This window comes from Alternaria arbusti (assembly GCF_024043155.1).
Source record: "Alternaria arbusti strain BMP 1465 chromosome Unknown scaffold_10, whole genome shotgun sequence".
Taxonomy (NCBI): domain Eukaryota; kingdom Fungi; phylum Ascomycota; class Dothideomycetes; order Pleosporales; family Pleosporaceae; genus Alternaria; species Alternaria arbusti.
In genome coordinates, this window is record NW_026249950.1 from 203019 (window position 1) to 226968 (window position 23950).

General features: G+C 53.8%; 9 protein-coding genes across 9 annotated transcripts; 3 read left to right on the plus strand and 6 right to left on the minus strand.

Moving 5' to 3' along the window:
* Positions 1–82: 82 nt before the first annotated feature.
* Positions 83–1104, minus strand: J4E86_007316 (uncharacterized protein; the record flags this gene model as incomplete). The annotated part of the gene is made up of 3 exons (XM_051447838.1): positions 83–588; positions 642–987; positions 1036–1104. 3 exons carry the CDS (start codon positions 1102–1104, stop codon positions 83–85), a joined length of 921 nt encoding a protein of 306 aa, XP_051300776.1.
* A 1066-nt stretch (positions 1105–2170) lies between these two features.
* J4E86_007317 (uncharacterized protein) lies at positions 2171–3118 on the plus strand (the record flags this gene model as incomplete). Its single annotated transcript, XM_051447839.1, has 1 exon — positions 2171–3118. One exon carries the CDS (start codon positions 2171–2173, stop codon positions 3116–3118), a length of 948 nt encoding a protein of 315 aa, XP_051300777.1.
* Positions 3119–3508: 390 nt separating this feature from the next.
* Positions 3509–4594, minus strand: J4E86_007318 (uncharacterized protein; the record flags this gene model as incomplete). Its single annotated transcript, XM_051447840.1, has 1 exon — positions 3509–4594. One exon carries the CDS (start codon positions 4592–4594, stop codon positions 3509–3511), a length of 1086 nt encoding a protein of 361 aa, XP_051300778.1.
* A 905-nt stretch (positions 4595–5499) lies between these two features.
* J4E86_007319 (uncharacterized protein) lies at positions 5500–7407 on the plus strand (the record flags this gene model as incomplete). The annotated part of the gene is made up of 2 exons (XM_051447841.1): positions 5500–6386; positions 6450–7407. The coding sequence occupies 2 exons, from the start codon at positions 5500–5502 to the stop codon at positions 7405–7407; spliced, it is 1845 nt and encodes a 614-aa protein (XP_051300779.1).
* A 361-nt stretch (positions 7408–7768) lies between these two features.
* Positions 7769–9709, minus strand: J4E86_007320 (uncharacterized protein; the record flags this gene model as incomplete). The annotated part of the gene is made up of 1 exon (XM_051447842.1): positions 7769–9709. The coding sequence occupies one exon, from the start codon at positions 9707–9709 to the stop codon at positions 7769–7771; it is 1941 nt and encodes a 646-aa protein (XP_051300780.1).
* A 1205-nt stretch (positions 9710–10914) lies between these two features.
* On the minus strand, positions 10915–15423 carry J4E86_007321 (uncharacterized protein; the record flags this gene model as incomplete). Its single annotated transcript, XM_051447843.1, is given in 7 exon segments — positions 10915–11322; positions 11387–12151; positions 12222–12290; positions 12412–12470; positions 13075–14395; positions 14410–14994; positions 15121–15423. The coding sequence occupies 7 exon segments, from the start codon at positions 15421–15423 to the stop codon at positions 10915–10917; spliced, it is 3510 nt and encodes a 1169-aa protein (XP_051300781.1).
* Positions 15424–16203: 780 nt separating this feature from the next.
* Positions 16204–17578, minus strand: J4E86_007322 (uncharacterized protein; the record flags this gene model as incomplete). The annotated part of the gene is made up of 3 exons (XM_051447844.1): positions 16204–16824; positions 17082–17389; positions 17440–17578. The coding sequence occupies 3 exons, from the start codon at positions 17576–17578 to the stop codon at positions 16204–16206; spliced, it is 1068 nt and encodes a 355-aa protein (XP_051300782.1).
* Positions 17579–21076: 3498 nt separating this feature from the next.
* J4E86_007323 (uncharacterized protein) lies at positions 21077–22107 on the minus strand (the record flags this gene model as incomplete). The annotated part of the gene is made up of 2 exons (XM_051447845.1): positions 21077–21960; positions 22053–22107. 2 exons carry the CDS (start codon positions 22105–22107, stop codon positions 21077–21079), a joined length of 939 nt encoding a protein of 312 aa, XP_051300783.1.
* A 625-nt stretch (positions 22108–22732) lies between these two features.
* On the plus strand, positions 22733–23368 carry J4E86_007324 (uncharacterized protein; the record flags this gene model as incomplete). The annotated part of the gene is made up of 2 exons (XM_051447846.1): positions 22733–22795; positions 22934–23368. The coding sequence occupies 2 exons, from the start codon at positions 22733–22735 to the stop codon at positions 23366–23368; spliced, it is 498 nt and encodes a 165-aa protein (XP_051300784.1).
* Positions 23369–23950: the final 582 nt, after the last annotated feature.

The following is a 23950-nucleotide window of genomic DNA, read 5'->3' on the forward strand; positions in this document are numbered from 1 at the left end:
TCCATATCGCATCTCTCATAAGATATATACACATTGTTGATACATGGTTCTTCTCTTACATCCCATTCGTGCCGTTCGTTCCTCATGCCTTCGAAGTCTCAGCCGCCATCATCCTACTCGGCGCCTTAACAACAGGCGCCTCATCTCCGGGGCTACCACGGAACGTCCACGTCCCATCCGCCACCTGATCATCCGTAGCACTATCCAGCCTCTTGAGCTCTCTCCTCATATACCCCACAATCTGTGCCAGCTTCTCAAAATCGACATCCTCCTTCGCGCCGAGCAGATTACGCCAGATAGCCGCCGCAAGCATAGCGTCGCCCTTCATCAGCCCCTCGTCATACGACAGCAGCACCGCCCGCCACTGTGAGAACATATCCTTGAGGTGCTTCTGACGCAGCGAATTGGCGTTGAACTTGTGCCATATGACCAGTCTGTCCTCGGCTGCGTAGAAGGCTTGGTTGGTGAGGTGCTGGATCCAGACTGGTGCGTGCGACTGGGGGAACATGCGGAAGCGGACTTGTAGCATGTACATGTGGATGAAGGTGATTTGGGCCCAATTCGAAAAAGTTGGCTTGAGTCCGAGGGCTGTGCAAAATGTGTTAGCGAAGGGCCTGGGTATCCTCATTGTGAGTACTTACTGTCATACCACCATCCTTCGGCCTCGCCCAGGTGCACACCATTCTCGTCGACGGGTATCTCGCCCCGCTTTAGCAGCGCCTGGGGTATCTTGTATTCACCCGGCTTCGTGCATTCCTTGATGAGGTCCCGTGTTGCGCCGTATGCGACGTACGTCTCGGTCATGAGTGGTGCCTTTTCGCGCAGCTTCTGGGCGAGGCCAGTCACGCCCGACGCCACAGCGGGATGCGGCTTCTTGATCGCTTCAGGCCTGACATCTGCTGACAGCGTTTGCGAGGCATGGTAGGCGGTGGGTGAGGTGGTGGAGATTGTTCGACGTGCTTGGCGCAGAGACGCTCGATTCGTTCGCTACGAGAGTCAATTATCCGCTTTGGAGAAGGGATCGTGGCTGTGTACCTGGAGCAGCGAGGTAGAGGACCTCAATAGGGCCTTGGAGCAGGCTGTGCAGGTGTAGTTGGACGACATGGCTGGTCGTGTTGGTCGGGACGGGCGTGGGCTGCTAGAGAGTCAAAAAGTCCAGAAGTCGCGAGTCGCGCCCTCCATCGATGACGGCACGACCCCGGCGCCGCCAACACCACCAATGAGCATCACCACAAAGCGCCTCGTCATCGCGCAAGACACCTGCAACACCACGGCAGGCCTGATAGACGGAGATTTGACGGCGATCTCGCGAGTATTGCTTGTCGAAGCATCGAGGCTGAGCCACCGGTGCTGATACGCGGGTCTTTAGGCCCATAGGGCGTCCAGGACAATCAAACCCGGGTTTGAATACCAAGATGGAACTTCGGCTCTAACTCGTGACACCCTAGGGCTTGGTATGGCAGGTCCCGAGGAACAGGGGCGGCACCGAAGCGACATCGCCGTCGATACTTGACCCCGTGGGCAGCCTTATACAATGCCATTGTTTCCCATAACCACAATCATTCTCCTATTCTTATCATACAGTCGTCCATCGTCCGTCAGCTGATCATGGTATTAGCAATAGCTGCGAGCGGCAGCCGAACTAATCGCAGAGACAATCCCGTCTACATCGAAGTGCTCAATCCGCCACCGACCTACACAAGCGGGGACTGCGTACAAGGCCAGCTAATCGTGGTGCCCACATCACAACCTAAACGCATAAGCATAAGTCTAAAAGGCTTCTCTGCTGTTGAAGACGCCCACCAAAGAAGCGTGCATCTTGAGTTCTATGGACTTTCGCAATTCCTCTACATACACGAAATCGCAGCCGATGAATTCCACCTCCGCGCCAACAACGGGAGAGATCCTGCCAGAGTTGAGCTGCCTTTCTCCTTCACATTTGGAAACCATGCTACGATACCACCTCCCGCCGGTAAGAAATATCGCTGTACGAACTGCATGTGAGACATGTACTGACTTCGTACACCTACGTTTAGGTAGAGTATGGCTTCATCCAGGGGACCAATGGAACCACCCCCGATTCCAGCATTCTCCTGGATTCCCTTTACCTCCAACACTCAACGGTCCCACACCCACAAGTCCACGGGTCGTGTACCACCTAGAAGCGTACATGGAGTCCGATCTACCCGGCACACCACCAGTGCGGGTCCGACAAGAAATCACCTACATGCCACCAGCGCCCCCCTACGACCGCTCTCTCCTGCAACCCGACCTAAACTTCGGCACCAAACTACCCAAACACTGCAGCGCAGCGAAGCTGATTCGGACACGCAAACTCCTCCCCAACTACGGCGAAAACTCCAGCAAACTCGGCCGCTTCAAAGACAAACTTGCCGACAAAGAACTCCTCTTCGGCATTGAGTCCTTTGCAGAAATCCCTTACGCCCAATTCAACGTCTTCGCCACTCCCGGTAACATCCTGGTCATCGGATCTCCCCTCCCAGCCGTCGTAACAGTGCAACACACCAAACGCTCAGAGTCCCTTCCCTCTCCACCGGATCTCTTCATCCGGCGCCTAAAAGTGCAGTTAAACGCAAAGATCAACGTCTTCCTCCCCAACGAAGCGTTCTTCAAACACCCCAGCCGAGTAACAAACCACACCGACCGCCGCACCATCGTCCTCTGCGACCACAAGTATGAAACAGGCGACGGCGAACCCCTCTACGACGGCCTCAACCTGCTCGACGTAGCGAACATCGAACTCGCAAAAGACTACAATAATAACACCATCGCGCCAAGCTTCACTAGCTACGGCCTGAATCTAGAATACGAACTGCAAATCGAGATCACGGGAAGGTGTGCGGATAGAGAGTGGTCCGGCATCGCTTGCACACAACCCGTACAAGTAGTCACGGATTGGCAGGCTGCTCCAACCGAACCTCCTAATGTATTCGAAGCTGGGCCGGGACCGCTGGCATACCACGAATTGGATGCTGCGCCGAGGATGTATGAGATGGCTGTTCATACGGAGGAACCGCCGCCGTATCATGATGAGCCGCCGCCGTATAATAGGATGCTTGGTAGAACTGATGTGGGGGGTCCGGTGGGGGCTATTTGAGCGGATTAATGTATTTGTTTTGCGTGTTGTGGTTTTTCGTGAACTTGGAGCGGGCTACGGCATGTGAGGGGGAAGTTTCGTTGATGGAGCTGTGTAAGAAGATGGGGTGTTACGCCCAGATTTGTTTGGAGGATGGGAAAGAAGGATTTCAAGGAAAATTTGATGACTTCGCTGGGGTTGTTGCGTTGTAAGATGAGGACTTCGGTCTGGATTATAGGCCAACTGTACCGTCTTTTGTTATGAAGACGGTAGAGAACGATTGCAGAGCATGAGTATGGCGGACATGCCTTCGAAGCCGTGGTTCGATTAAGCTGTGGTCACATTAAACATCTGTACTAGACGCTTTGCGCAACCCGTGCCACATGCCCACCGACACTCCTCCTCACCATCCTACTTCTCCCCCCTCGCCTTATTCCTCTCTCTCCTGCGTTCCCGCTCCGCCTTCCTCGCCTGGTTAAAGCTAGGCGTAAGCCCCTCCTCATCAATCTTCGCCTTCACCAAACTCTTCTCATCCACCTCGTCCAACAGAAAGCGTCCCATATTGCCTTGCCTCCACTTCTGAATCATCCACAACGACGTCGCTTCTGTATCTATGACCCCGCCCTTGCCCAATCTACCAGTCTTCTTCGCGATCTCAGTAAGGAGCCCGATGATGTCATTAGTAGGCGACGCGTATTCGGAGTATAGCGACGGCGACTGGAGGTTCAGGTGGTAGAGCAGGTAATCTGCGAGCATAACGGGCGCAATGATGGTATCCTTGACGGAGCCACAGAGTGCTAGTTTCATCATGGCTTCTGCGTCGGGGACATACGGGATGAAGACACCGGGTGTATCGAGTAAATATACACCTCCTCCAACGCCCTGAAGCTTCTTCTTCGCCGCTGCCTCCGCTGCTTCCATGTCGTCTTCGCTCGGTATGATTTTCACGCCGCTGCTGCTTACTTTGCGCGTTACACCCGGTTGTGCGCCGGTGGCTGCGACTTTGCCTCGACCGATTCCTTGGGCGCGCAGGGCGTTGAGGAGCGTGGATTTACCCACGTTGGGCATGCCTACTACCATGACGCGGTGGCCGACTAGCTTCCACCTCTTTTGCGCATGTTCGCGCAGGATATCCAGGAGCTTGATCACGCTCTTCCTTCCACTAATCTCGCCCTCTGCTTCTTTCCCGTTCCGCACAAACATTGTCGTAGTAGGGTGATGCCATTTCGCAATGACATCTTCGTTCCGATTATCGCGCGAGCCACCGCCCAGATCCCTCTTCGTATAAACAATAACTCGCTCTTTCCCTTCCAGCGCATCTTCGAATAGAGGGTTGCGCGAGGTGAGTGGGACACGATAGTCGCGGCATTCGATTACTAGGTCGATGGAGGAGAGGAGGGATTTCATCTTCGCCAGGCCGGCTTTGTGGTGGCCCAGGAAGTAGGACCGGGGCAGCGATGGGATTTGCGGGAAGGCATGGCGGGGGATGAATGACATCGGTTACATTGGTGTTGTGGTGGAGGGGAAGATGTGGTGGAAGTGGAGGATGGAATTATTTTGGATGCGAGTCAGATGATAGCTGCGCCTTGGCGAACATGACTGGTGTGAATGTCGGCGTCTGGTCTCGCAATTGCCATGGCTCGCACACCTATGCATCGCACTTCTAAATCCATCTATCTGCATCTGTCCTATTACCACATGGATTTCAATAGCGTCGCACCTGCTACCAGTATCCCTTGCAGCTCCAGGTCAGCTCATTCATGTCGTAAAGAGAAGGATAGCAGGCCCGTACGATCAAGACCCGAAAGCGCCACCCTCCCAGTGAACTGAAAAGTACGCTCCCATGGAATCCTTACCGTCTGCAGGGTCAATCCGTTTCAGATCTCCTGCTTCCTGAATCCTTCGAGCTTACGATCGACTCTGTGACCATAGTGGCGTAGTCCCAGGTAGGAATATGCTGTCAGCATCGCTTCTCCGTTGACGGGTATTCCGCGGAATACCCGCGGTATGCTTGGCACCCACCTGCAGACATACCTCATGTGACCAACCATCTTCCTCCCCAGTCTAGAGAATATGGTTCTTGATTTCTTGCCACTGTTCTCTCATTGCGATTGTCTACCAGGATTTCAAGAAACGTCATGCCAGCTGCCGGCGAGCGAGAACGTTCCAATCGCAAAGGACAGTACTCCTGTAACTTCTGCCGGTCGCGCAAGATTCGCTGTGATCGACCACTGCCATGCACAAGTTGCAGGTCGCGAGGAAAGACGTGTCAATTCGATCCTACGCCAGCGGCACGCGAAGCTCAAGGCCCTCAGACACCAGTCTCGATCGGGGCTTCGCTCACACAGCAACAGCCACATGAGAGCATCCAGACACCTTTATCTTCAACCGGAAGACCTGGCATGTTGGCTGAGATGGTTGCACTCCATATTCGTGTGCAGGAGCTGGAAGAACGTATCGCACAAGAGACTACCTTTCCTCTGCAGGCCGGCAATGACGACAGCGAAAGCATTCGAACGACATTCTTTTCTGAAACCACTCGAGACGAAATCGAGATGGACCAACCCTCCGATATTCAAGAAACGAAAGAAATGGTAGAACATTTCGAAGGCGTCTGCATGAGTCAGAGCTCTTTCGAACTGTCTACCACAAACCATGTTACCTTCAAGATCGGTCAGATCCGCACAATACCACCAAAATTGACTCACACAACGCAACTCGGTAGACTAACACCATGTATATGGCTCCCACTAAGGGAAGAAGCCACCATACTCCTCGACATCTACATCACCGAGCTCAACTACATTCAACACGTAACGCACACCCCCTCTTTACCAACCGTCCACGACGAAATTTACCGTCCAATCGAAAGCGGTGAGCCTGTTCATACCAGCAAAGTCGTTCTACTGCTAAGTATCATCGCTCATGCAACGCATGTATGGAGTATGCCGGACGGACTGAACAGACAACGTCCCCTATTCTTGTCCTCGACCCAAGCCCGTTCTCAGACATCCACTTGGATCAAGGCCACATATACTGTACTCGAGACATTACAAGAGGGGCCCTCGCTGGCTCTGGAGGCTATACAAGGCATCATAATCTTGTCATACGTCTTATGCAACATAGAAGGTGTATCGCTACGATATCGCTCCTTAATATCAACTGGCTTGTTACTATGTCGGGAAATGGGTCTTCACCGGATCGATCACGAATCCAATGCCGATGCGGCCCAGACGCTCAAAGCAGAGATTGGTCGTCGCGTGTGGTGGTACCTGACCGCAACGGATTGGTACGTGTCTTCTCGAGAATTCGATGCATGAAAGCTACAAAGCGGACTGACCGCTCACCCTAGGCTCCTCGCAGCGCGCTACGGCGGACCCAACGGCGGCATCTACCAAACCAACCCCCTCCACTTCCACGTAAACAAACCCCTAAACATCAACGACATCGACCTCCTCCCCACCGGCCCCCAGCCCTCCCTCCCCCTCTCCCAACAAACAGACATGTCCTACTTCCTCCAACGCATCCGGCTCGCAGAAATTTCCCGCACCCTCGTCGACCAACTCACCTCCGACCCTTTCCAACGCTCCGCCCACCTCATGACCATGGACCGCCAACTCGTACAACTAATGCACGAAACACCCGCTTTCTTCCTACTAGACTACTACGACAATATCTTTTCCTCTGAGAAGCCAAACCACGTCTTCATCCAAGCCTACTTCCTCAACACGCTCATCCACACTCAGCGCTGTAAATTGCATCTTACTACGCTGACACGTCCGTCTGCGTCGACGGGTACCTCAACGACGCCTTCGTCGCGCACTGCGTGTCTGTACTCCGCCCGGCAGCTTATATACCTCGAGACGAAACTACTGCAGTCGCGGCACCCGTTTGCGAGACGGCCCCAACGGCCTCCGGCGGGGCTGTATAGTATATTCATCGCTACCATCGCTTTGCTCATGGATGCTTGTGTCAATAGGTCGGGTGAAGTACATGCTGAGCTGCAAGAAGACCGCGATCTAGCGAAAGGGTTGCGTATGATTGCTGATGCGAGGGATGATTCACTGGCAGCGGCGAAGTTATATGAGTCGCTCATGCAGATTTTGGAGAAGTATCGGGATGCTGGGGATACGGGAGAGAAGTACGGAAGTAGTGTGGGTGGCCAGAGTGCGGTGGAGTCTTTGCAAGATTTGCCCCCGGATAGATTCGGGGAGCAACAGCATTCTTCTCATGTGAATGATGCGATACAGCTTGATTTGGTGGATTGGGATGACTTGTTCTCGAGTGTTTCTTCCTCGCCGTTCTTTTAGTCTGGAGTGGAATGTAGTGGAAGAATTCTGGTGGGAATAGCACCAATGTATTATGTACCCACTGAGATGAATCAGATGGAGTAAACGAAAAAGAGCCAGCGAGGTATTTCCCAAGTACTAGACCGTAAGCTACCAATGACTGAGGCGCAAAAAGAAGATGGAATCACATCAAACGATGCGAAATATGAACAGCGTATGGATATCATATAAGAAGAGAGCAAGAGCAGTTTCGTGGCCTTGGGCCCAACAATCATACTTCAACTAACGAAACGACACTAAACAATACAAACAGAATCATGCTTTGACAACATCATCAACCCAGCGCAGTCCTCCTCCTTTACTCCGACAAGTCAAAGACAACTCAGAGATCACGCAGCTGTTGGCGCTTTGAGTAGAAGGTGGTGTAGGGCGTGGGCGCAGATCTTCCGACGACAGTGACCGTGTCGCAGGGTGGCTCGGGGGCGACGGTGACCGTATCGCAAGGTGGCTCGGGGTCAACGAAGACGGTTGTGGTTGTGATGGAAACAGGTACGGGGGTGGTGGTGCAGGGTGGCTCAGGGTCGACGTAGACGGTTTTTATGGAGTAGGGTTCGGTGGTGCAAGGTGGCTCGGGGGCGGCGATTATGGTTGTGGTGACGGCTGCAGGAGGGAACTTATGAGTGACGGTGACCATGGCAGGAGCCGAGATGGTGGTGATAGTAACCACGGGTTGAGAGCCAATGACCGTGACGACGGACGGAGGAGCGACGGTGACGATAGCGGGAGGATAAACCGTGGAGGTGCTGAAGATCACAGAGACAGTAGAGTAAGGGAGTTCGACAGTCTTCGTCTCTGGAGTGGCGTCGATAAACTGCACTTGCTGCTTCGGGGTGCACTTCTTCATGTCTTCCTTGGGTTTTTGGATTCGGACTTCTGATCCCTTCGATCCCCGCTCCTCCCATTCAGCATCTGCGCACATCTCTGTGTTAGGATACCACGGGTGGGTTAATCTGACGGCCCTGTGGAATGAGCGGCGTTCTAGATCGGCTTCCTTCTGGCCGAGCGTAATGGTCTGCATTGGCTGAATTGGGTTGCCGCCGATGACCGTTGTAATCGCATGCCCAGCTGTTACTGTAACGACTGACATGCTGGTGATCGCTGCACCCTGGGTTACCGTGACATCTGGAGTATGTGTGACGGTGACGGTTTCGTTGGGATCAGGTACCGGGCCCTCGCATGAGACGGGGTTGTTCGGTCCAGAGCGGCACTCGAACTTCCACAGATTGTCATGAGCCTTGGCGTAGCATTCGTAGCAGATGACCGCCTGGGACCAAGGGTGCTTCATCCATACACCAATCCGAGGGCCCTTCCACTTGCTCCTGCGGCGTGGCTCCAGAGCATGGGCCTCGGGCTGAGGGTCGGAGCGACGCTCGCGCGGGTAGTGGCTGTCTTCGACATAGGCGGTTACGGTATGGGGCCGAGAGCTATGAAGCACGGTTCCGGTATGCATCGGGGTGATAGTCTCTATGGAGGTGGGCATGATAGTCACCATGGAGGTGGGGACGGTCCTCTTCGTAGAATACAAAGTCTTGGTGGAAGTCGTCAAGATAGTAGAGACGTAGTTGGTAAAGGAGCTGCCGGCGTGCATCCATGTCGTGAGATAGCCAACAACCCCAACCTCGGTGACCACGGTGGAAGTTGTGATCGGCTGCTGATAGACGGTAATGGTATTGTTTGGCTGCTGATAGACAGTAACGGTATTCTTCGCTTGCTCAATTACCGTAATGGTGGTTGTGGCCGGTTGCTCAATTACCGTAATGGTGGTTGAGGCCGGTTGTTCAATTACCGTAATGTAGGAAGTTGAGATCGGCTGCGGAGCTACGGTAACGATGGTGGGTGGTGTCACCACGACGGTAGTCGTAAAGTTCTCTGACTTCATGTCTCGACATCCAAACATTATGGAGAGAAACTGTTCGTCTGGTGACAAGCACTGATCGATGGCCCCGGGGAGTTCTTCGGCAATTGATGGGTAGCCTGAGCAGCCGTGATGCTTGTATGTGGCGACCCAGCACTCTTGCTGTCCGAGGTTGATCTGGTTGAGCCACTCCTGGTGCTTGTTTGTGGAAGGCCTCATGCTGTTGGCGCCGCTGACAATATCGTGACACTTGTTAACCTTGAGGTCCTCGTTGCCGCCGATAGTTGGTCCATTGCAGTCGTCGCTGGTGAAGAGGTACGTGCGTATTTCGCTCTTGATCTTGGCCTGGGCGAGGGGAGATAGGAGTGCGAGGACTGCACTCGCGACGACGAGGGTGGAGCGAGGCATGGTCGGGGAGCTCTGCTTTGCGTCAATGAAGGTTCATACTGTGTCGGAAAGAAGAGGAAAGAGGAAGGTGAGAAGACATACCGGCAGTGGTATTCAACCGCAGCTCAGTTCGACGATGACGGCTCAGATCGGTAAGAAGGATCGACTATGTGCGTCAGCACTTGTTGATGAAGAGCAAGACGAGGCGAGCTACTCAACCAAAAGGCAGGATAGGATTTCGACTGAGGTTGCAGTTCAAAGGTATGATGTGACCCTGTGGTGTGTCAGTATACATGCCCTGAGCAGCATCGGATGGAAGAGGAAGTCGAAGGGGTTCGAGTGCTGGCATGGTGCAGACCAAGGGTCAGGACGAGAAATAATAGAGACACGTACCAACTGAGTAGAGAAGTGGTGCAAGAGAAGCAACTGTCCAATGGTACTGTTGCCGTTGAGTGGTTGGGTGAAGAAGAAACGGAGAGACGGGAGAGGAAGTGGGATTATAAGGGTCCCGGAGACGCGCTAAAGCCAGATCTCGGACATCATCACCGAGATATGCTTGAAGAAGGCAGCTTCCGTGGGTTGGGGAAAGAAGATGGTCCATCTCGTGTGGTTGCTGCGCTTTGCGTGGCGGAATGACGAAGTTGAGGCGTCTGCGGACGGTTGAACTGGGCAGGAAGTTAGCAAGGAAGGCAGTCGCGCCAAACGCTATAGCAAGACAGGCCAGAATGCTGCACTGATGAGGGAAGAACCTCTGTCAAATACGGCAGCGACAAGTCCATGGTGTCATCCCATCCCAGAAGTCTTCTTCGGTCCCTAGGGATAAGCAATTGAGCGGTATCGATTGTTTTGGAGGTGCCTCGATGAGATGAGATCGCGGCGGAGGAAGGCATGAAAACGGTGAGAGTGGCTGTTGGGAAAGTGCGGTTTCGACAGCGATCACAAGGAAGGAGCGAACCAGGTACGCTCGACAGGAACCCTACATGAAGTAAGTCTAGTGAACTCAGATGAAAGATGAGTATAGTGTAAAAGCGTACCTGAACCTGGAGCGGGGACCTTGTCGAAATCCATCGATCGAAGTGAAGCCACATGCAAAGCCCAAAGATGAAGCACTCCTCACAAACCGATAGCAATACTTCCCATTCTTTGTCTAACCACCAACCATACCAACCCAACCCACACCCGCGTATCCAACGCCCAAACGCCTCACGCCTCCCTCAAACCCTCTCTCACCACTCCCCCCACTCATCATCCTTCTTCGCCCCTCCACCACCCATCCCCCCACCAGCACCCCCCTTCTTCATAGCACTCGTCCCAATCCCACTCGGCTTCTTCCCAGCCATGCCCCCAGCCGCCCTAGCATCCCCCGCACTCCCAAACTCATCCCAAAAGTCCTGTTTATCCTTCGCCGGCCCCGCTGGCGCCGCACCAAAGCTCTCCCAAAAGTCTTTACGTTCAGGTTCGCGCTGACCCGACAACGGGGCCCGAGAAGAGGAAGAAGAAGAAGGATGTGCAGAGTCGCCTCCTTCGACGAAGCGCGAGAATTGCGTGTTTGCGTTTGCGACGCCGGATTGGAGGGTTTGGCCGAGGGTGCCGGCTGTGGTGCGGGCTTGGGTTGCGAGGTCTGCTTCTGCGAGCTGTAGCATGATGTGTTAGTCGTTGTTGTGGGTTATAGGGTTCTTGGGAGGATGGAAGATGTACCTTTGCCATACCAGGCTTCACCCAGCCTTCATACCCCGTTTTGCCTACTTTACTCACGCTTGCGCCTAGCCAGCCAAAGCCCTTGGTAAGCGCCGCAACAGGGTCTTTCTGGAAGTCGTCCAGCGCAGGAGGCGCACCGGGCTCATCGTCCTTCTTCCACGCATCTGGCTCGCTGCCGAAGCCGCCGTATTTTCCGCCCTGGTTCGGCGCAACGCCGTCGGGTCTGTTGGCGTTCTCCTGGCCCATCTTAGCGAAGTAGGCTTCGTTCTTCACTTTCTGGCTAGACATGGCGTTGGTGCCGAGGGCGGGGGAACCCGAGCGCTGGAAACCTGCGTCGTTGCTTCGTGTCTTTCCGAGGGGTGTCTGGCTTCGGCTTCCGGCTGCGCTGGCGCGTCCGCTCAAGGGCGCGCCCATACCGGCTGTAGATACATTGTCCTTTTTGGGTAACCGCTTGGGTAGATTTGCCTTGTCGAACTCCCTGTCCTCGACCTTACAGCTGAGTCTCTCCTTCCACTCGTCGCCCGCTTCCGAGTCGTATCGCTCTGATATGGATGAGGCCTCGAATGTGCGTCCGTCTTTCGTATTCGATGGATGTGTGTTGAAGAAGTCTTGGAAGGGCTTGTTGCCGCCGGCAGCCATGCGCACGAGTTCCGAGCCCTTGAAGGCGTCCATGGTGATACTGCGGATGAAGGAGATGTGCACACCCAGACCGCGGTGCACACCCGAGCAGGAGAGGCACATGAAAATACCGAGCTTGGGCGAGGCCTAGGACAGTTCATCTTAGTAGGTGTAGGCGGTGATCGCGTGCGCAGGTGGAGGAAGGGCGGTTGCATACCCATTGCGGACTCGGCGCATTGCAGTCGACGCACTTGTTGTTGTCGTTCGTCTTTTGTATCTCAAGTAACTGCGTACGGAATCGATCAGCCTCTGTCATATGCGCATGCTCGACTCATCACCTGTGCTGCCTTCACGCCGCAATTGACCCCTAACGTCCCCCTCCTTCAGCTGTGGAAGGCGCAACGTACCTTACTCCGCGTCTCCGGATCCACCTCCCACATTTTGCTCATGATGGGCAACCGAGAAACTGTGCGATTGCAGTGGAATAGAAGGTGAGGTCTGGTCCCAGGTTTGGGGAACGTGGACGGGGTCGGTGTTGCGGTCGAGATTCAGGGTACGTGGGCCTAAGAACGCGTGGCGCGTGTGCAGTTGAGCCTCACAGGGATCTGCGTGATTTGGGTATCCACGCAGTCAAGTGCACCAAATCTGATGCTGTCGCTTTTGTCGCGACATCGTTTCTATACTGTTTCATCTGCCTCAGCGGACATATCATGGATATGTTGAAAATAGTGGCACCGTAAAATCGTGGAATAGGCTACTTCGGTAGTATTCTTGTGATGCATGCTGAGCAGCATGTACGCAGAAAGAGAATCAGCAGTCTGTATTGAAAAAGCAAAAACAAAGCTATCCTCGCAGTAGTGAGGGGCGCAACAAGCATGCATTCAACTACACTTATTAATCTCAACCAACTCCGCGTTGCTGAATACATACGTCCTCGCATGCTACCTAATATCCTACTCCCATATACAAAGAAAGCGATACATCCTTTCTCTCCCCAGAACCCCACATCCCTTACTCAACCTTCCAATCCACCGATCCCTCAATCCATCATCGCCATCACATTAACTCACATCCCTCTTGGCGGCCCCCTCCCCGCAAGATGCTAATCTCATCCTCGATATCCTGCCTCGTCAACGGGCGACCTCCGCTAGGTTGAGGATGCGAGGCTGGCGGCGCATCGTCATCATTGTCGTCATCGTTATCAGACTCTTCCGCCTCGTTTTCCTCGTCATACTCATCTTCCTCCTCCTCACTGTCATACTGATCTTCCGGTTTGAAATGAGGCATACCAGGTAACTTGAACATGCGCTCCTGAGCCATCATTGTTCTCATATTTTCCTCGATTTCTTGTAGGGTTAGGTGGCTAGCGTTGGGTAGGGGTTTCAGGGCTGGTGGCGGATCGTCGTTGTCGTCGTTGTTGTTGTGCGAGTCGTCTTCATTTTGCTCGGCATCGCTATCGTTCGACCCTTCTTCTCCATCTTCATCATTATCTTCTTCCTCATGTTCCTCATCCCCGCCCTCCGGTCTATAACCAGGCATACCAGGCAAATTCAAGATCAGTCCCTGACCCATCATGATCCTCATCTCATTCTCGATATCCTGCATGGTAAGCGGGCGGCCGGGGCCAAATTCAGTGTTCGAGCCTTCTTCTCCATCATCTCCATCCCCCTCATTATCGTCGTCTGTTGGCTGCATACCAGGCATACCCGGCATTCGTCCCTGAGCCGCAAGAATGCCCATTTCCTCCATGATATCTTGCATATTCAGTGGCCGGCCACCCGCACTGGGATTAGGAGTCTCGTCGTCATCCTCTTCATCTTCCCACTCGTCCCCATTGCTGTCTTCCCCGTCCCCATTGTCATCATCCCCATCCTCATCACCATCTACCTCTTCCTCATCATCATCTCCCCCTTCCTCTTCCTCATCACTATCCCATACATCGCCATTCAACTCATCCCCCCTATACGAGCTCCCAAACCGTGCCACCCACGGGTTCTCCCTTTCACCCTCAAAGTCCTCCAGAAGATGCACCCAGACATAGTCTTCTTCAATCTTGCTCGAAGCACCAACGCGCGTTTTAGTGTACCAACGTTCAGAGTCGCCCATGGTATCATGTTCCGACACAATCTTTACCCCTACCTGCGCAAACGCAGACTGGAGGGCAGCGATGCGGGTCTGGCACGGGAAAGTGCCTAGTTGCGGGTGCCAGCCAAAGAACGTAATGGTTCCGAGATTAGGGAGGAGAGTTTTTATAGCAGAGCCCAGGGTGAGCAAGACATCGAAGCAGGTTTCCGTCACGTCGTGATAACCCGTCTTGGTTGAGATGCGCAGGTTTTTGAGATGCGTGGGCAGGTTCCCGAGGTTTCGTTGTAGCGACTCGGCGAGGGATTCCTTGGTAACAGAACGGCAATGGAGTTTTCGTAGAAGACGGGCGTGTGCATCTGGAATGTCTCCACGTTCTCCAAGCCGCGCAGTTGTTCAAGCGCGCCTGGGTTCATCACTAGACGGTCGTCGTCGATGGCCATGTTATTGAGCGACGCACAGTGGTTTCCGATGGCTTCGAAGAGCGTTTGTACGTCTCTGTTGTTCTTCTTGACCGAACCCCCGCCGCAGCCGGGCTTGTAGTCGATTACTCTGAGGTTTTTGAGGCTTTTCAGCAAGCGGGCGAGATCGAGCATGTCGGTGGCAGTGTGAGAGATTTCCAAATGCTCCAGATTCGATCCTTCTTTTTCTAGTCGTGCCCAAACGAGGTTGATGGCTTCCAACTCGGCGTCCTCGTGTAGGGGGGATTGCAGTAGACAGTCAATGAGCAGCGTTTTCATCTTCGGCAGCAGAAAAAGCGGAAGGAGGTTTACAACGGTCGCTCCGCCATCGAGTATCACCTTTTGTAGGTTTGTGCCAATTTTACCGATCAGCGATTGCTTGAACCACATGCCTTCATATTCCCACTGCTTCGTGGAGATGCAAAGCTCCTTGACGTTCGGCGTAAACTACATGAACGTACTGAGATACAGGTCGCTTTCTGTACGAAGACGCATCCAGTTATTCACCTCCACCAGTTTCCCAGTGAGGAAGGTAGCATGTCGTGGCCACGTTGCAGGGAAGGGAAATCCCACTTTCTCCTTGATTTGATCGAACTCGGCTTCCGTGATCCAACGGGGGAACTCGAAGGCACCTTCATCATGGATGGGACTGTTCCACTTGATGTGTTGAACGCACCGCTGGAGATTGGGATTCGATGCAAGCGCTCGGATGAACGGCGACGTTTCCTGATAGTAAAGCTTATAACGGGAGTATATGATATCGTTGGCAATCGCATGCAGCTTTTTGTTCGTGTAACTGATGCTCCAAAGATCCTTGCGGTCATCGCGGAGCAACTCGACGATCTCGGCGAGGACTTCTGTTGGAAGTTTATCCATCCTGAGGTTTGAGAGGGCAATGGTGAGAAGTAATGGGTTGATGAGATTGACTTTGAGTTGAACGTGTAAGATGCGACAGGTCGTGCTGGGTGTCTCCGTTATTAGCGCCTTGGCGGGACGCAATAAGGCCAGGGTTGATGATTCGGATCGCCGTTGACAAATGAACAGCAGGAACGAAAATCCTAAAACACAAATTGACAAGTAATTTCTAAATTCAAGTATCGAGTGGTGATGCAGCTACTCGCATTCACGTACGCGTAGCAGTCCCATCTCTTCCAACAAAACTAATCTACCAGCAAATCCCTGTTGCGACTCCGCCATCCCCATACACCATGACGGTGTGACCCATTAGGTGTGGCAAGGTGTGTCCCTTTTCTGCCGAGTGCCGTGAGGCCTTTCTGATGTTGTTCTTCTCCCACGCCCCCTAAATAAGTATATACATTGCCGCATAACAGAGATCCAGCGAAGAAGGAGAAATAGTGTACACAGATGCTGGCGCCCATTAATGATGTGATCGAACCGGACAGGAGTGTCTCGAGTAGATGTGTGGCGTGGAGCCCCCAAAGACAGTAATGAAACAAACTAGACGGCCGTGCGTCGGTGCTATGGATTACGCCTGGTTATTTTGGATATGATGTTGTAGGTTCGTCAGTCGTAGCGCGGTGGTGACATCCAACTTTTCTGATGGTAGGTGTGCTCTGTGAATGTACGGAGTTTTTCCGGGTCGTGATGTAGTCGCACCCATTATCGAGTCCGCAGATGGTGGTTCAAGCTCTTCCCCTAGTTGACGTTCGGATCCGGGTTTCGCACGTTCAATTGTCGTCCGTAGTCTCGGCTGTCGTCGATACTTCCAAGACTTTCCCGGCTGGCGTTCGCGCCATGGAAGGTCAAAACAGCGGTTGGGTTGAGTCGCGAGTCGACTAGGATGGGTTGACTTAATCGGCGGCTCGACGGTGTAACGGGCGTGATCGATTCCTCGTCGTGGCGGCTTCGTTGCGAACCGAAGTTTGTAACAAGCTGGGTCGGTGACTTTTCGCTACGTCCTCCTAGCAGGCCGGCTCTGCTCATGGTGCTCACATTGCGCGAGATCCCAGCGGAACCACCGTCATGTCCGCCGTTTTGCTCGTCTTGCTGCCTCTTCCTCCGCCAGAGGACGAACAGTACACCACCTACGATGGCTAGCAGAGCGATGACACCGCCAGCAACACCACCGGCGATGGCTCCGACGTTGGGGCCGCTGTCATGACTGGTTTCCTCGGAGGCAGCCGCGGTCGGAGTGAAGACGACTGTTCTGGTAACGACACGACCACTTTCGGTCAAGACGGTTGGCGTTGTGACAGGTGCCATGGCTGAGGTCGGTTCATCGTCGGCTTCGGATTGAGTCGCAGATGGCTTTTCGGTCTGCTTGATGCGTTAGCTATGTGCTACAGACAGGATTGAGAGCAAATACAGTAGAAGAAGAAGTAGAAGACGGTGCCGTAGTGACCAGAGAGATGACAGTCTCCGGGTCAGGCGTCACAGTGACTGGTGGCGGAGCCGGAGCAGACTACCACGAAGTCAAACACCGGTCGCACGATAGAGTACGCATAGAAATCAAGAAAGCCAAGAGAGATGAAAGACAAGAAAGACGCGCGCGAGAGAGGAGGGGGAATACTAACAGTCGGGGCTTCTGTAGGTTTGTCTTTGGTCTTCGAAGGCTCGGCGGAGGACGTGGGTTGCGAGCCTCCGATGGTGCCGGATACCTTGCCGTCCATTTGGATATACATGAACAGGTTGTTGTCCTTGTCGCCGCACTTTTCGGCCGGGAAGCCAGGGCAGTCCTTCTGGCAGTCGCTGATATCGGCCGTCTCCCCGGGAGCGTAGTTGGAGCACCAGCAGTCGGTGTATTTTAGAACGGCAAAGGCATAGGTACCTTCCTCCTTGCAGTGGTTGGTGCAGTTGCCGTTGGACTGGTATGGCCATGTGTCTGAAGACGTTAGTTGTGGATCGTGGAGATAGGATTGACATGTCACTTACAGACATCATCATCGCTACCCGTGTTTAGACTGGAGCAATATGATTGCGTAAAGCCCTGTGCATTTGCGCGCTGGATGGACGATAGCAGAACGAAAAAGGCGAGGAAGCCCAGCAGCGTCGAGGCGAATCTATGCTCCATGGTGATGGATGTGTGAGGTTGTGGGTGGGGAGATCGAGGTCGCTTGTATAGGCGCGGTCTTTGTGCGAAGGTCTTGACAATGCTGTTTGTCCCTCGGTAGTGAATGGGCGCTTGGGGCGATGGGGACTTGGAACAGCGATTGAACGCCTCCGACGTCGTGAACGGGCGATGAAGCTGGTGATGGAGGTTGGGAGGGCCTCGAGAGGATTCCAAGTGGGGTCGATGGGTGGAAGTGGTGTGAGGTGGTACGGGCCTGTCGCTGGCAGAAAAGCGCCGGCTCGGTGGGATCGGCTACTGGGAGTGGGCGCGAGGTGTTGCTGGTATGCTTCACACTATCGTCAGCATCGCTGCCCGTGATGTATTGTCGGACGGGTGTCGCCGGTAGCACAGCTGGTGTGGAGAGGGAAGAGGTTGATGGCGATGCGGCTGTTGAGGATGGGAGCTGGTGGAGCTGCAGGACTTACCAGCGCTAAGTGAGGTCTGTGCTGGTGAATGGAGCACTTTCTGGCTAACTGATCTCTCCCGCTTTGGCCGTTAGTTCAAGAGTAGCCTCTTCCGCCTCTTCCGCACTGGCACTAGGTCTGACTCGAACCGCGGTACTCCCTGCACTGCCAACTCTGGGTTTTTGGTTGGCGCCCTGGGTGCTCCGCCGGCGTCGTGGGATGGCTGTGGGTGCTGAAACTCGACGATGGAGTCGTGTGGTCAAACGTGAAGCACTCGGCCTATCTCGTGGGCATGACGTGCTCTACCTCGGACACCTCGCAGATCACGACTCTTTCGATCGCGATAACGCAGCGGACACGACACACAAGCCGTCGGTGATTCGCAAAGCCGTCTTGGTGCTCCCGTGTCCAGTGTTACTAACGCGGACCCTTTCCCGGAACTGATATGTCTCGCGATAATCGATAAAGCGACCGTCCTGGGCAGTCCAACTACTTCTGATCTGTACCAAACACCACACAAACGAATGTATAAGCGCACTTTCGATAACGAGTGTACGAAGTGAAAGGGGAGAGAATGTAATGGTTGGGTGCACAGCGCGGGACTTGCTGCATGTTTTGTCTTTTGATGCATGCTGATCCTCTGGCACGGGGCATACTAAACACCTCGGTGGCGTCGTATCGGACGCCTCCCTGTCGCTTACACCCAACCCAACCTGCAGCGACATCATCGCTACCTGCAGCCTGCAGTAAACAACATAAGCAGGTCTCCGCGCTATGTACCTGTTGTACCTGCAGCCCTGCTTACTGGCCGCTCTGCTATAGTTCAGGGTACAAGAAAGGTCATCCCCTCCGTGTATCTCCCACCCGCACCCTGAGTACAACCTGCAGAATTCATGCCTCTACCTGTGCGACCTTCCAAAACCAAGTTGAGGCTTGCCATCCCATGAAATGCGCAAGGCGCTTGGGCGCGCATGACAAAAAGCGCCGGCGCCCTCACGCCGTCGTCTAGCAACGGCGTTAAGCCTCGTCGCTCCCTCACCACTCAAGCGGCGCGCGAAGAGCACGGCGACGCGCCCGCGAATCGAAACGTGTCAGTCAACGGCACCTCTACGACCCCACAACCAGTCTGCACACCTGCATCTTCAATCAACATGAAGTCGCTTCCCCCTCGGAAGCTCACTCACCCTATCTCTCCTCATCTCTTTTACGAACCCTCCACTTCAGCCTAAACCCTCCGAGAATTGCCCAACACCACAGTAACCACACAAACACGCGCGCCGACCTTTAGCCAAACACAACGACGGCCCTACCCACCGCAGCGAAGATGCCGGCCAAGCACCCGCAAGCCACCGCTTGACCACGCGTCTTAGCCCACGCCAGTCCCAAAACACGCCAAACCTAAACGCTCAATTTCGCTAACCGGGCACCGCGCGCTCGCGTCTGTCTCCTGAAAAAGGGCTATGACGCATGCATGGCCAGCCACCACCAGCCCAGTCCAGAAGGAGCACCCCTGGGTATCGATAGTGCGATCGACAGGGGAGCAGGGTAAGCCGTTGCTGCGCATTTTGTATTAAAACTGGAGCGCAGGCCTGGCGTGTGCGGCTCGTCAAGGGGCGCAGATGAAGATGTTCACTCGCTCCAAACCTGGTACTGCAACCCATTTCGTCATTCCGCGGGACCAAAGTTGGTAACGAGTGGGTTTTATTCGTGGATGCCTTGATGTGCGGCTGGCATCACTGGGTAGGATCGATGTGCTGGCATGTTGATCCGTGGGGAAGTGTGAGATTTTCTTTGATGTGCTGACGACGAGATGAGTTCCCGCTCAGGGTCGATGATCTCAGACTCAAAATACACCTAGTCGACGATCTGATGCTTGGATGTTGGGGCGCGATGCTTACTGAGAGATTGACTGCTATATTCGTCCGTCCGCCTTTACGACCAAGCTGGACGCGGAGGTAGGTCCTTGGACAAGTCTCTCAACGTTTGGTGAGATTGCAGCACCGATACCTGATGATCTCTCTCGATGATACTTTTTGCTTTTGCTCAGCCACTACAGCCTTGACACAAGGTTCATTCCGTTTTGAGCTATCGAACCTGGTCCAAAAGTCGTTGAGATTCGATTTCGATTCCCGGTGTTATAGTGCTCCGAGGTATGGAGTGGGCCGCGCGCTATACAACAGCTGGGATACTTAGTGCTGCCCGAGCGTGCCTGCACACCTCAGTGTCAGCCTGGTCCAGCATCACAACGACTGTGAACAGGCGTGGTATACATGTTTGTTTTCAGGAAAATGTTGAAAAGGCTGAAGCTCTGGGTAGGAATGCAACTGTTTGGCACCGAACGCTGACAGAGAGGTTTGCCTTTGTAGGTGATGTCTTACATACAGCATAGATGTATACATTGTGCCACGTACTCTCTGAATTATACCTAGCACTCCTCGGAACAGACGTATACATCATCTGCTATCATGCATATATTGCATCATACATTATACTCAGACGCATACATACCCTTCTATTGCGTCAGTCTACGAACCCGCGGAGACCAAGTACATCCTCATCTTCAGATACGCTGCTGATGAGCGGGGCTCTCATTCAAGCTTCTGTTGCTGCTCCGAAAGCTTCCATGTACATGACACTGGTGTAGATGACTTCGAGGAATGACAGGCGCAAAGGATGCGTCCAGGGACGTTTTACCAAGTTACTCACGGTGCGAATCTCGTCATTGTAGACCTCAACAGTTATACGTGAACGAGAATAATCAAGGGAACGCAATGCAATACATGGCCGGGTCACATACGCTTGAACTGCAACTTGATGTGAGATGTGCCAGTCTCACTACTTTACTTGACGAAGACGCTCGTTCTGAAAGGGCTGTATACGTTACCAAGAGACGCTCTGATAGATACATCGCCGTTAGATGGACACGACTTTAAGCAAGGGATCTGTTGGATGCCTCCACGGCAGCGTCAGAAGGTACAACTCATAAATTCAGCGTCCTCGTAGCCCGCAAAATCGTTCTTCAAATTCCACGTCTGCCAGTCTCTACATCTCCTCTCTACAACTTACTCTTCTTCCCGCCCTTAACCCCCGTAACACTCTCCCCACTAAGCATGAAATCAGGATACTCGAACCCACCCGCAAAGCCCGCGGTATGCCACGCGCCACCATCCACAACAAGCGTCTCACCGTTAACAAAGTTACCCGCATCCGAGAACAAGTAGATAGTCGCATCAGCAATCTCCTTGACAGATCCAAAGCGACCAGACGGCACGGCCTTAGCAACCTTACTCTTAGCATCCGACTTGGACAGCCTCGCCATACCCTCAGTCTCAGCAATGGGTCCAGGAGCAATGATATTGGATGTGATACCACGGGGGCCTTGCTCAATAGCGACAGACATGGCCATGGCGTCTACACCTGCTTTCGCGACCGAGACGTGGGATTGCATCGGTGTGCCAGTGTAATGCAGTGTAGCGCTCACAAAGATGATACGCCCACCCGTCCCATTAGCCGGCAGCGTCGTCCCATCCGTCCGATACCTCTCCGCCGACTCCTTAAGATACGGCAGCGTCGCCTTGACCGTATTATAACTCCCTAACACATCGATATCGATAACGCTCTTCATCGCATTCGGACTGATCTGGTCGATGGTCGCGAGGAAATTGCCGGCTGCGCCTGCGATGACGAAATCCAGGCTCCCGAGTTCGCGAGCGCAGCGGTCGGCGGCTTCTTGCAGCAGTTCGGGTTTGCGCACGTCGATGGCGCCGATGCCGAGGACGCGGGCGCCGGGGCGCGCGGTTGCGATGTCTTTGGCCATGTTTTCGGTTTTCTCCACGTTGCGCCCGATTATGCAGGCGTTTGCGCCCAGGGCGACCATGGCGCGGACTTGGGCGGAGCAGATTGTGCCGGCGCCGCCGGTGCAGAAGACAACTTTGTTGTCTGGAGTGGTTGTTAGCTTTGATGGAGAGGTTGGGCTGTTTGAGCTGTGGTTATAGGCCAGCTCTGCCTATCCACGTCTACGTGAGACATACCGAAGATGCCATCCCTCCAGACATTGCTCATAAACTGGTACTTCTCCATAGGCATGGTGCGCGGTGTTTTCCAGGCGGGTTCTGTGCTATCGGGGTCGTCGGACTGGAAGCGTGCAGGACTGGCGGTGGTGAGTGAGCAGGTGATGACGTTGGGAGTTATCGTCGAGTGCGGAGATGAATACGGAGTGGAGTATAAGTAGCTGAGGTTGCTCACGTCGTGTGAAAGTTACGGCCGCAAGCCCCGGCTGATGCGTGCAGGATACGCGTTGGTGTTGTAAGCCGAGGTACGACTGGCGAGATTACTCTCTTGATGCTTGCGATCCGCCCAGGGCGATACATTGCGCGCATCGACTGCATTTTATAGGTTTGAGAGACTGTGCAGAGTATGAACGGTAAGGAGCGTCCTGACAATGAATCAACATCTTTCTTTCTATAGGGCGTGTGGCCTATGATTACTGATTGACATGTGCTCTTCTCCGCATTCTGGGAAGGGGAAGCTTGGGCCATTTCGATTTCTCCGAAAGATGACAGCCTGCTCCGGATGATGCCCGCAGCATCTCCGCAATCTTCCAAGCGCTGCATGCACGTCAACCTGCATTGCCAACAGATAACTCCACGACAAAGAAACCTCGCGATAGTCAAAGCAAGCCGTTCTCGCAAACCCTCTCGGTACCATCACAATGGCCGCTCAAACAGTCTCAATATGTAAATTCGTCGGAACAATCACCCTAGGAATCGCAACGGTAAGTCACCACCCGCCACTTCACTTCTCCAGGCTCCCCGCTTGAAAGCTATCAGAGCTCCAACCCTCCCCTCCGTATACCAACTCCCCCAGCACAAACCCCAGAAGACACTGTTCAGATAACTAACACCCCCCTCAGGGCGTCTCAGCAACCGTCTCCACCATCGCCCTCCCCTCCCTCCTCGCCCTCCCCACCGCCATAAACGCCCGCACATCCCTAATCTACCTCACCACCAAATCCACAAACCTATCCTCCTACCTCCGCCACATGACAACCTTCACCCTCTTCTCCGCCTACTGTCTCTCGCCCGCCCGCTTCCGGCACCCATACCTACTTTACACATCCATCTTTGCGTTTGTGTCTGGACCCGGTGTGGACTATGCGGTTGGTCTGACCGAGGGCGGCAATGAGAAGAGGCAGGTTATGGAGTTGGAGGCGCAGGGCGATGAGGTGAATGGCGAGCAGGTGCGCTTGGCGGTGGAGCGGAAGCAGGTGGTTGAGTGGGTTAAGACGGGGTTGGCGGGTTGCGCGTTTGCGATGCAGGTTGTTGGGCTGTGGGGGGATGGCGCGTAGAGGGGTGTTATATGATACCTGCGGAAGAAGGAGCATAGGGGTTTGCGTGGGGGATCATGGTGGCTGTAGGAGATGGGTGGTGGATATACGATACTGGTGTTTTCTGAGTTTGGAGTAGGAGATGTGGATTGCTGTTGGTGTACTGTATGGTTTTGACTCTCCTTTCATCTTTCGCGTGCTGGATACATACACATTTTTGTTAGCGACTATTATTATATCCCTCTCAATTCCTCTTAACAGACGAATATCTCAGTGCACATTGGAAGAGCGTGAGTGATTGCAGCGTGTCAGAGGCACCGAGCTAGAGATATCGAGTGGACGACCGGGTTGATCACGTAAATCATGAACTGGAGGCAAAGGTTCGCTGACATCTTGAATGTAATTCATGTTGCTATGACTGAGTATGTAAGAAAGATGGCTCGATGATGAGAAACTTTTGCGCAGGATAGACCGAACCCAAAGAGTGGGCTCAAAGTCGCCTGCTGAACAGAAGGAAAGAAATCGCTAAACTAACTGCTGCTGTTGCTGGAAGAAAACACCGTAAGCGCTAGAAGGAAAGCAAAAATCGCATTCCGTGGCCGA